This window comes from Crinia signifera, chromosome 2 (assembly GCF_055691185.1).
Source record: "Crinia signifera chromosome 2, ASM5569118v1, whole genome shotgun sequence".
In the NCBI taxonomy this organism is placed as follows: Eukaryota; Metazoa; Chordata; class Amphibia; order Anura; family Myobatrachidae; genus Crinia; species Crinia signifera.
Window position 1 is genome coordinate 389031930 of NC_139218.1, and position 13081 is coordinate 389045010.

Here is a 13081-nt window from a genome sequence, read left to right on the forward strand (position 1 = left end):
AGATAGATATGCGATAGATAGATAGATATGAGATAGATAGATAGATAGATATAAGATAGATAGATATATAGATAGATATGAGATAGATAGATATATATATATAGATATGAGATAGATAGATAGATAGATAGATATGAGATAGATAGATAGATAGATAGATAGATAGATATGAGATAGATAGATAGATAGATAGATAGATAGATAGATAGATATGAGATAGATAGATAGATAGATAGATAGATAGATAGATAGATAGATAGATATGAGATAGATAGATATATAGATAGATATGAGATAGATAGATAGATATGAGATAGATAGATAGATATGAGATAGATAGATAGATAGATATGAGATAGATAGGATAGATAGATAGATAGATAGATAGATAGATAGATATGAGATAGATAGATAGATATGAGATAGATAGATAGATATGAGATAGATATGAGATAGATAGATAGATAGATAGATAGATATGCGATAGATAGATATGAGATAGATAGATAGATATGAGATAGATAGATATGCGATAGATAGATAGATATGATATAGATAGATAGATATGAGATAGATAGATAGATAGATAGATAGATATGAGATAGATAGATAGATATGAGATAGATAGATAGATATGAGATATATAGATAGATAGATAGATAGATAGATAGATAGATAGATAGATAGATAGATAGATAGATATGAGATAGATAGATATGAGATATATAGATAGATAGATAGATAGATAGATAGATAGATAGATAGATAGATAGATAGATAGATATGAGATAGATAGATAGATATGAGATAGATAGATAGATAGATAGATATTAGATAGATAGATAGATAGATATGAGATAGATAGATAGATAGATAGATAGATATGAGATAGATATATAGATAGGTAGGTAGATAGATAGGTAGATAGATATGAGATAGATAGATATTAGATAGGTAGGTAGATAGGTAGGTAGATAGATAGATAGATAACGCTGTCACTTCTGCTTAGTCTATTCTCCATGGTGTTAGGAGTAACAGTGTCTCTCATCAAATGCCTCTCAGCAGAGGATGTGCGGGTACGCAGAGAACATCCCGTACGACCGGCAATTAATCGTTATGGTGACTGTCGTTATGGGATCTCATCGTCTTACTGGCAATAAATAACTCCAACAGTTTCCTCCGGGAATCTTTAATGCTATTGTGTTTACAAGCTGGTCCATGCAGCAGGGTGAAAATCGAATTTACTTTATGACCCACAGGTGGCCAACAATCCTCTTAATTGCGCTGGGTGTTGATGGCAATAAACTGTTATATCCCCTATGTTTCTTCCTGCTTACGACGCGTTTCACGTTGCATCAGACTGGTGGCTGTCTATGCCAGGTACTGCGGACTTACTGTACACTGATACCGTATCTGTCTGCAGATACTTTAATGCCAGGCGCCGCGGACTTACTGTACACTGATACAGTATGTGTCTGCAGACACTTTAATGCCAGGCGCCGCGGACTTACTGTGCACTGATACAGTATGTGTCAGCAGATACTTTAATGCCAGACGCTGCAGACTTACTGTACACTGATACCGTATCTGTCTGCAGATACTTTAATGCCAGGCGCCGCGGACTTACTGTGCACTGATACAGTATGTGTCTGCAGATACTTTAATGCCAGGCGCCGCGGACTTACTGTGCACTGATACTGTATGGCAGGTATTCACTGCTGTTTGCGAGTGGTGACAGCGAGCAGGGCTTCCTGCTCGCTGTCACCACTCACCCTGACAGTATTCAACACACCCTCCGCATACGCCAATTCCCCAGCAGCACAGAGTATATCAGGAGATGAGTGATGTGTCAGTGAGGACAGGGCTGCATGTGACAGGGGCAGTGACATGACGTGAGGAGGGGAATGGAGGCAGCAGGAAGCCACAGACTGAGAGTTATATAGTGGGAGGAGCAGGACCCCCGGCAGCACAGAGTATATCAGGGGATGAGTGATGTGTCAGTGAGGACAGGGCTGCATGTAACAGGGGCAGTGACATGATGTGAGGAGGGGAATGGAGGCAGCAAGAAGCCACAGACTGAGAGTTATTTAGTGGGAGGAGCAGGTTCCCCAGCAGCACAGAGTATATCAGGAGATGAGTGATGTGTCAGTGAGGACAGGGCTGCATGTGACAGGGGCAGTGACATGATGTGAGGAGGGGAATGGAGGCAGCAGGAAGCCACAGACTGAGAGTTATATAGAGGGAGGAGCAGGATCCCCAGCAGCACAGAGTATATCAGGAGATGAGGGATGTGTCAGTGAGGACAGCGCTGCATGTGACAGGGGCAGTGACATGATGTGAGGAGGGGAATGGAGGCAGCAGGAAGCCACAGACTGAGAGTTATATAGTGGGAGGAGAAGGGTCCCCCAGCAGCACAGAGTATATAAGGAGAGTAGTGATATGTTTGTGAGGACAGGGCTGCATGTGACAGGGGCAGTGACATGATGTGAGGAGGGGAATGGAGGCAGCAGGAAGCCACAGACTGAGAGTTATATAGTGGGAGGAGCAGGGTCCCCAGCAGCACAGAGTATATCAGGAGAGGAGTGATGTGTCAGAGAGGACAGGGCTGCATGTGACAGGGGCAGTGACATGATGTGAGGAGGGGAATGGAGGCAGCAGGAAGCCACAGACTGAGAGTTATATAGTGGGAGGAGCAGAGTCCCCAGCAGCACAGAGTACATCAGGAGATGAGTGATGTGTCATTGAGGACAGGGCTGCATGTGACAGGGGCAGTGACATGATGTGAGGAGGGGAATGGAGGCAGCAGGAAGCCACAGACTGAGAGTTATATAGTGGGAGGAGCAGGGTCCCCAGCAGCACAGAGTATATCAGGGGATGAGGGATGTGTCAGTGAGGACAGGGCTGCATGTGACAGGGGCAGTGACATGATGTGAGGAGGGGAATGGAGGCAGCAGGAAGCCACAGACTGAGAGTTATATAGTGGGAGGAGCAGGGTCCCCCAGCAGCACAGAGTATATCAGGAGAGTAGTGATATGTCTGTGAGGACAGGGCTGCATGTGACAGGGGCAGTGACATGATGTGAGGAGGGGAATGGAGGCAGCAGGAAGCCACATACTGAGAGTTACATAGTGGGAGGAGCAGGACCCCCGGCAGCACAGAGTATATCAGGGGATGAGTGATGTGTCAGTGAGGACAGGGCTGCATGTAACAGGGGCAGTGACATGATGTGAGGAGGGGAATGGAGGCAGCAAGAAGCCACAGACTGAGAGTTATTTAGTGGGAGGAGCAGGTTCCCCAGCAGCACAGAGTATATCAGGAGATGAGTGATGTGTCAGTGAGGACAGGGCTGCATGTGACAGGGGCAGTGACATGATGTGAGGAGGGGAATGGAGGCAGCAAGAAGCCACAGACTGAGAGTTATATAGTGGGAGGAGCAGGGTCCCCAGCAGCACAGAGTATATCAGGGGATGAGGGATGTGTCAGTGAGGACAGGGCTGCATGTGACAGGGGCAGTGACATGATGTGAGGAGGGGAATGGAGGCAGCAGGAAGCCACAGACTGAGAGTTATATAGTGGGAGGAGCAGGGTCCCCCAGCAGCACAGAGTATATCAGGAGAGTAGTGATATGTTTGTGAGGACAGGGCTGCATGTGACAGGGGCAGTGACATGATGTGAGGAGGGGAATGGAGGCAGCAGGAAGCCACATACTGAGAGTTACATAGTGGGAGGAGCAGGGTCCCCAGCAGCACAGAGTATATCAGGAGATGAGTGATGTGTCAGTGAGGACAGGGCTGCATGTGACAGGGGCAGTGACATGATGTGAGGAGGGGAATGGAGGCAGCAGGAAGCCACAGGCTGGGAGTTATATAGTGGGAGGAGCAGGATCCCCAGCAGCACAGAGTATATCAGGGGATGAGGGATGTTTCAGTAAGGAGAGGGCTGCATGTGACAGGGACAGTGACATGGTGTGAGGAGGGGCCGGGAGGAGGACCCAATTATTGGTTGTATTCAACCAATTCCAGGAGGGTAGGCAATTATGCGCTATGCCCACTATGGGATGCCAGCCTTGTTACAGGGGTTTGTGTTTTTGAATATTGGCTTCTGATTACAAACTCTCACTGTATATTGATGCTGTTTATTGTGATTTTTTTTAATGTTACTTTTATGTTTAAACTGAGCTTTTTAAAATGACATTTTCTAATACAACATAGAAATATCCCCAGAAGTTCCGAACCTTCTGGGTCGTTCTGAAAAGTGACGCACACGACAGTCAATCATGTCTGTGCACAGGAGAACAGCACCTGTGCACCATTTGTGATAGTGTCATATTGCCTTTACACCAGGGGTGGCCAAACCAGTCCTCGAGATCTACCAACAGTCCATGTTTTCTGTTATATGTGCCGGTTAGGAATGAATGCAGCAAATGTTTAAAAATGTGACAGTTAGTAATGACTGCACCTGTGCACCACCTAGGTGGTCTGGAAAATGTGACAGCTAGTAATGACTGCACCTGTGCACCAGCTAGGTGGTCTGGAAAATGTAACAGCTAGTAATGACTGTGCCTGTGCACCACCCAGGTGGTCTGGAAAATGTGACAGCTAGTAATGACTGCACCTGTGCACCAGCTAGGTGGTCTGAGAAATGTGACAGTTTGTAATGACTGCACCTGTGCATCACCTACAGTAGGTGGTCTCGAAAATGTGACAGTTAGTAATGACTGCATCTGTACACCAGCTAGGTGGTTTGGATTAGTAATGACTGCACCTAAGCACCACCTAGGTGGTCTGGGAAATGTGCTAGTTAGTAATGACTGCACCTGTGCACCATCTAGGTGGTCTGGGAAATGTGACAGTTAGTAATGACTGCACCTGTGCACCGTCTAGGTGGTCTGGGAAACATGACAGTTAGTAATGACTGCAACTGTGCACCAGCTAGGTGGTCTGGGGAATGTGACAGTTAGTAATGACTGCACCTGTGCACCAGCTAGGTGGTCTGGAAAATGTGACAGTTAGTAATGACTGCACCTGTGCACCATCTAGGTGGTCTGGAAAATGTGACAGCTAGTAATGACTGCACCTGTGCACCAGCTAGGTGGTCTGGAAAATGTAACAGCTAGTAATGACTGTGCCTGTGCACCACCCAGGTGGTCTGGAAAATGTGACAGCTAGTAATGACTGCACCTGTGCACCAGCTAGGTGGTCTGAGAAATGTGACAGTTTGTAATGACTGCACCTGTGCATCACCTACAGTAGGTGGTCTCGAAAATGTGACAGTTAGTAATGACTGCATCTGTACACCAGCTAGGTGGTTTGGATTAGTAATGACTGCACCTAAGCACCACCTAGGTGGTCTGGGAAATGTGCTAGTTAGTAATGACTGCACCTGTGCACCATCTAGGTGGTCTGGGAAATGTGACAGTTAGTAATGACTGCACCTGTGCACCGTCTAGGTGGTCTGGGAAACATGACAGTTAGTAATGACTGCAACTGTGCACCAGCTAGGTGGTCTGGGGAATGTGACAGTTAGTAATGACTGCACCTGTGCACCAGCTAGGTGGTCTGGAAAATGTGACAGTTAGTAATGACTGCACCTGTGCACCATCTAGGTGGTATGGGAAATGTGACAGTAATGACTGCACCTGTGCACCATCTAGGTGGTCTGTGAAATGTGACAGTTAGTAATGACTGCACCTGTGCACCAGCTAGGTGATCTGGGGAATGTGACAGTAATGACTGCACCTGTGCACCATCTACATGGTCTGGGAAACATGACAGTTAGTAATGACTGCACCTGTGCACCATCTAGGTGGTCTGGGAAATGTGACAGTTAGTAATGACTGCACCTGTGCACCATCTAGGTGGTCTGGGAAACATGACAGTTAGCAATGACTGCACCTGTGCACCATCTAGGTGGTCTGGGAAATGTGACAGTTAGTAATGACTGCACCTGTGCACCATCTAGGTGGTCTGGGAAACATGACAGTTAGTAATGACTGCACCTGTGCACCATTTAGGTGGTCTGGGAAACATTACAGTTAGTAATGACTGCACCTGTGCACCTGCTAGGTGGTCTGGAAAATGTGACAGTTAGTAATGACTGCACCTGTTCACCACCTAGGTGGTCTGGAAAATGTGACAGTTAGTAATGACTACACCTGTGCACTAGCAAGGTGATCTGGGAAATGCGACAGTTAGTAATGACTGCACCTGTGCACCACCTAGGTGGTCTGGAAAATGTGACAGTTAGTAATGACTACACCTGTGCACCAACTAGGTGGTCTGGAAAATGTGACAGTTAGTAATGACTACACCTGTGCACCAGCTAGGTGGTCTGGGAAACGTGACCTGTTGGTAATGACTACACCTGTGCACCAACTAGGTGATCTGGGAAATGTGACTGTTAGTAATGACTACACCTGTGCAGCAGCTAGGTGGTCTGGGAAACGTGACAGTTAGTAATGACTACACCTGTGCAGCAGCTAGGTGATCTGGGGAATGTGACAGTTAGTAATGACTACACCTGTGCAGCAGCTAGGTGGTCTGGGAAACGTGACCTGTTGGTAGATCTTGATGACCGGTTTGACCAGCCCTGCACTACCTACAGTATTTGGGTATGGCTACTTCAGGCTATGCTGTTTATATGACAGTGTGCATTGTGCTGTGTATATTATAGTGTGCAGTGTACTGTGTATATAATAGTGTATATTGTGCTGTGTATATGATAGTGTACATTGTGCTGTGTATATAATATTGTACAGTGTACTGTGTATATAATAGTGTACATTGTACTGTGTATATAATAGTGTACAGTGTGCTGTGTATATAATATTGTACAGTGTGCAGAATGTGACCTGTTGTGTCCCTTGTCTCTTGCAGAGCCATGTTTGACTATGACAGAATTAAGGACAGCGGTCTTCCGAGCCAAGGACTCAGCTTCAAATATGGAGATATACTGCACGTAATCAATGCATCGGATGATGAGTGGTGGCAGGCGCGGAGGGTCATGCAGGAGGGCGACAGCGAAGAGATGGGCGTCATACCCAGTAAGCGGAGGTAGGAATCCACCATCGCTCTAGTGCTCCTCTTTGTGGCAGGGAAGCGGCTTATTGATCTTCCAGATGCGAATGCTGCGGAGTTCTGAGGATATTCCGGAGGCGGCAGTTGATCATTTGTTGTATTTGAGTTGTGGAACTCCCAGGGGTAACAGCCGGAGGGCCTGTCTGTTGGCTAATGTGCAGCTTGTACTCTGTAGCGAGTCCTACATAAATAATACACCAGGCTTTGTGTATGAGGATGACTTTTGCATCAGTCTTGGAACATGTGTCATGTTCATTGAATGCGATTTCCAATTCCAAAAGAGGATTCTCTAAAACCACCATGCCTGGGGCTGCGTTCACATACTGTCAGGTCACAGCGGGGAATAGCTGCCGCCAGCTGCTGGTATGTCACCCGTTAGCCTGGCAGACCTGGAAGCGGTGCAGCGTGGAACCTGCGTGGAATGGAATCGTGAACTAGGAGTCGCCTGCACTGACTGGCTTAGTATATTCAGTATTGTGGTGCTAAGCGATGGCTTGGTAAGAAATAGGGGCTGATTCAAGGCCACACGCTGCTGACTCACTTCTTAGTCACACCTGCGACTGTATGTTAATGCTATTTTAAGCCCCTCCCCTGTGGCGCTCCCTTTTGTGCAGCAGCAGTTGCAATCCTACTGCTTGGTGAGTAACTGTTGGTCGCACCATGAGAACTCGCACCTACCCCATGCTAGGTGCAGATTCTCCATCACAGTATGGCCTCCGATATAAGCAGTTAAGAGTCTGAGTTTGCTACAAGTTCAGTAACACCCCTGGGACCCTCCTAAAACATGCCCATGAAAAGGATTAGCTCTGTGTAGAGTCAGACTAAAAGGAGGTGAAGGAGACACTACCCCAGGCCCCCCCACTGTTAAGGTAGTCTCCCAGTCAAGGCACACTGACATCACTGGCTTTCCCTCTTGTGCAGCAGCAGATGCCAGCAGTCAAAATACAGATGCCAGCAGTGATGTGCGGTGAGATCAGTGGTTCGTGAGGCACTGGCAGCAGCATGACTTGGGGCAGGGGAGTGGCGGGTCCTACAAACATCAATGGTGCCATAGCAGCCGAATCCCCTGCACCTGTGGTAGTAATGCCACTGCGCTCAACCTCCACAGATGTACCGTTGTATGTACCGATGGGGCAGGACTCATCCTTGCAGGGGATGGCGACGCCAGCCGCCATCCCCCGCCAGCCGCCATCTGTACAGCGAGAAGGGGATGCGCGTGCACGAGATGCACGCACGTCCCCTTCCGGTCGATTCCCCCGCCGACGGAAACTGAGACGCACGCGCGTCTCAGTCAGATGGTGAGCCGGGCTGCTGGCGGATCGCCAGTGGTGACGTTCTGGCGATTCGCCAGCAAAGAAGAGCCCGGCCCCATCTGTAGTACGCAAAAGTAATACACCATACGCACAGAATACCACACACTAGTAATGTCCTTATACACACATTGCCACACAATAAAGCCACTTACACATATGGCACACCTTATTAATGTATTTTTACACATTGTGCCACACTTTATTAATCCCCTAATACAAATAATTCCCCCATACACAAACTGCTACACATTATTAATGCTCTTTCTCACATAATGCACCTTACAGATATGCCCCACATTATTTATGCCCTTATACACATTAAACCTACTGTATGCCCCACATTTTTAATAGCCTGTACACAAAATTGCCCTGTACACATATGCCCCACATTATTAATGCCCTTATGCACATGACACATAATGCCCCACATTATTAAATTCACATAAACACATAATTCCCTTTACATATGCCCCACATTCTTAACGGCCCTTTTACACAGAATGCCCCATATACATTTCCCCGGCCCCCACATAGTTTCAAGACCAACTCCTTCCCTGAACAGCACAACAGTGACAGCTCCGGTGGGGCTGACATCTTCACCCTGCAGTGATCTGCGCCAACAGTGAGCATTTGTCCTTCAGTCCCCTGCCCACATTGCCACCCTTCCCCCCCCCCCCCCATCCGCGCTTCGGGATCCAACTTCCAGCATACGGAACCCGGTATCTCCTGCTGAAATCCCTTCTCCCATCTGCCCAGTCCCTGCCCTGGAGCTGTCACTTACATCTCGTGTTGGCCCTTAGGCTCCGGGCACGGCTCCTGGGTCCTCCGGCTGGATGCATGTCCTCTGCGTGCAGCTGACAGCAGCCTCCGCTTGGTGCACACAGAAGAAGAGGTGTCCGTGCAGCCGCCGGCTGGAGAAGGGGAGGGGGGTGTTTGTTGCGGAGGTCCGTGCAGTCGCAGGGTAGGAAAGGGGAGTACAGACCTCCACCCCACACAGTGGTGTGCAGACCTTCACTCCGCACAGGGGGTGTGCGGAGGTTTCATCATGCGCATGCCGGCGGAGGTGTGGGTATCCATGCAGCCGCCGTGGGGGGGGGGGGAATGCGGAGGTCCGTGTACCCGCCGGGTGGGAAAAGAGGGTGGGGGGATGTGCGTAGGTTTCATCATGCCCATGCTGCGGGAGGTGTGAGTGTCCGTGCAGCCGCCGGGTGTGGAAGGGGGCGTGGAGGTCAGGGCCGGATTTGTGCCTAGGCCCGTGAGGCACCGGCCTCAGGGCGGCACCAATAAAGGGCGGCAGGCAGGCTGACATTCTGTTAAATGGCACAGCGGGTGGGCAGCGGCGAGTGACGAGCGCTGCCGCCGCAGACATGAATTATCATATGTCGGCGGCAGCGCCGCTCGTCACCCGCCACTGCCTACCCACTCTGCCATGCACATTACATCACCGCTTAGTGGCTGGGTACGACGGTCCCCCTGCACTTCCGGAAATGGCCCAGGCTCACTGCTTCCGGCTCCTGCCCATGGGCTACTCTACACACACACACACACAGTCTATTGGCTGCTGTGTATCCAGTAGCTGAGCTGAGTGGAACGCAGATCCTCCCTGCGCTCAGTCAGTCACAGTGTGTGAGCCGGAGAGGGACTGACGGAGACACGGTGCTAATCACTGTACTAATAAGTGCCTCCCTCCCTCCGGGTCCTCCGTACAGTGAACAGTCCAGAGTGCTTAACAAAATATTAAGGTGGGCTACAGTTACATTTTTATGAAATATATAAATAACAATGTACATACATATATGATTAAAATAAAATAGGGGGAGGGGGGGCACAAAAATGTTGTGCCTAGGGGCGGCCTGACCCCTAAATTCACCCCTGGTGGAGGTCTGTACCCAGTGCAGCTGGCCTGGGTTGCTTCTGCTGCGCTGACCAATGGCAGCTTCCTCTCTGACAGGGGCGTGCTTTGAAAGCATGTCCCTGTCACTGAGGCACCGCTATAGGTGCCGCTTATAGAGGTTTACTTAATGGGAATTTGCAGCCTGGTGCTTGGCCCTGCCCCCTGCCCGCCCCTTGTTCCATGAACCTTAACATCAACAGTTGGAGGCACTGCTCTAGGTGCCTCCGAAATAGTAAAGTAACAAATGATGGTGTCAAAATTAATAGATTAATATAAAGCAGATACTTATGACACATAATATGTGTCATAAGTATATTCTTTGTATTATTTTATTATGTTTATCACTAATGACAGGGGAGGCACTGCCTCCCCTGCCTCCCCTGACTGCACGTCCCTGGATGCCAGAATCCTGTCACTGGTTGTAACACCAGTGTCGGGACTCCGACACTGCTGAGAAAGTCGGGGCCAGAATCCCAGCTGCCGGCATACCGGGCATAAGTATGCTGGGACTGGTTAGGGTTCAGGGGAGGGGCTTAGGGTTAGGAAGTATAGGGGAGCTTAGTGTTATGCTGATGGGGTGGAGTTAGGGGAAGGCACTAACAGGGTAGCGTTAGGGTTAAATTGGGGGGGAGATTAGGGTAGTGGGAAGGGTTAGAACAATTACCATACAGGTTTCAAAACTGTGTACAGCACGGATGGTGTAATGGTTGGCATTACTGCCTCACAGCTCTGAGGTCATGGGTTCTATCCCCACCATGACCCTAACTGTGTGGAGTTTGTATATTCTCCCCGTGCTTGCATGGGCTTTACTCCGGGTTCTCTGTTTTTTTTCCCACAATTCAAAATTATACTGATAGGTTTATTGGTTCCCAAAAAATTAACCCTAGAATGTCTGTGTGTACATGTGGTAGGGGATATAGATAGTAAACTCCACTGGGGCAGGGACTGATGTGAATATGTGTGCGCTATATAAGAAACTGTTAATAAATAATAAATAAATAAATACATTGGGAATTCGGGATGCTGCGGCGACTCCTCTGACCTCCGGTATCCCGACACCATCCCCCTAATACATCTGTAATACAGGAGACTTGGAGCCCATCTCATTTTTTGGACACATATATATAAAATCCTTTTGCTTAAGTACACTCACAAAACCGTACTCTGCTTCTGCCGACATAGGACCGTAACCAGCCAATCCTAAAGCCAGCGAGGATAAAAGCATAAAGTATACGATGTGTCCCAGGCGCATCCGCCATCACCAAGGCACAGATGTGCTAGCACAGTATGCAGCATAATAAAATGCGGCACTATAATAGGCTTGTGTGGCGATAAACACAAAGAACAAATCCATAAAACTACACAGAGCAGCTACACTTATGGCTGCAGGGAGCAAAAATAAAAAGTGATCCGAAGGTCAGAACCATTATCACCACAACCGCTCCTCATTCACCTTCATTTCCCCTTTCCCGGCTCCACACGTTAGGCCCGAGTCAGACCTATTCACAGCCCTGCTATCAAATGACCTGTTTTATAGTATGCATGCGCAAGGCCATCCTGCGATGTAAGCTTTTTATCGGTGGCCATACACATGATGATTGACAGCTGGACGGCGTTTGGGGGCTGCACCCAGCCATTTTCTGGGAGTGTCATTGAAAAAGCAAACGGTCCCCGGCGTTGCAAGGGATGGCCTTTTGCCGTCAGCTATGGTCCCGGATTGACACATCTTCATCGCAGTGCTGAGTATTTGGCTACACGGCGGCTGCACATATGGGAGGTGGGGAGGGGGGAGGGCACAGCTGCTGGGTGGCCTAGAAAATATGGCCTGTGAGGTCCTGATGACTGAGTTTGAGAACTACAGCAGTAACACTAGCAGGACAACCACTTGCAAACACACAATGGCTGTGGCTTGAGTATTTCCTTGCCACTGTACATGGTGTATGGCATGCTGGCAATTTTATGTTTTTAGCAGTAAGCATTCTGTTTATTATTAGAAGTGGTATTTTCTTTAACTTTGTGAAATATTTAGATATCAGGTGCTCTTTCATAAACTGTGCGTGACAAGGAAAACCTTTAGTAGATGTTGAAGTTCTATCATGATGACTGTCTAAAGTTGCAGCACTAGTACTGGGTTGCTGCTCCTGCTCTTTTATTGACTGATTCATAGCCATGTTTTTTTTTTTTTTACACATTATGAGCAATAGCAATGACGAAATCCAAGTGATGTATTTTATGTATAAAATAAATAGAACACCTGTGCTCAAGGAGACTCTAAATAAACACAAACAACATTTTGTAATACGGCTATAGTACTACCAGACTGGTTGACCCCACAACATGAGATCCCCAACCTCTCCTCTAGGGATCAGGTTCCAGACTGTGCACTTGAATTAAACATTACTTCTTTATTTGCTTCTATACACATTGCCAGTCAAAGTGGGTAGTGCCAAACCAGACTTGTCCCCTCCTTTTAAAGTAAAACGGCGAAAATAGTCCCAAGACACGGTCTTAATTTCTGCTGCCACACAATTTAAGTGAGGATCACCATGAACTCCTCAAATGGTCGATATGGAAGGTAACAATATGTGTGTTGGCACTGTAATCTTGTTGGTATTCATCCAGTATCATAAATACAGTAGAGAGAATGATCTCAGTTAAAGCAGGTTTATTAATAAAAAAAGGTGCACAAATGACCTGTGAGGTAGATAGAAAAAGGCAATAGCTGAATAAGCGGTATATGGCCACTAACCTGCGGCCCGGTGAGCACATGTAAACCAACACAGGCAGCAATGACGCAA

At 47.8% G+C, this 13081-nt stretch overlaps 1 protein-coding gene across 15 annotated transcripts in view; it reads left to right on the plus strand.

Moving 5' to 3' along the window:
* DLG2 (discs large MAGUK scaffold protein 2) overlaps positions 1-13081 on the plus strand; it is an 895737-nt gene that overhangs the window by 837137 nt on the left and 45519 nt on the right. For all 15 annotated transcript variants that reach the window (XR_014469831.1, XR_014469832.1, XM_083170304.1 and 12 more), the window contains one exon: positions 6876-7052. Coding sequence is in view for 13 of the 15 variants with exons in the window: in XM_083170304.1 (XP_083026430.1) it covers positions 6876-7052 (177 nt within the window). In the remaining 2 variants the exon portion in view is untranslated. The remainder of the gene's footprint in view (positions 1-6875; positions 7053-13081) is intronic.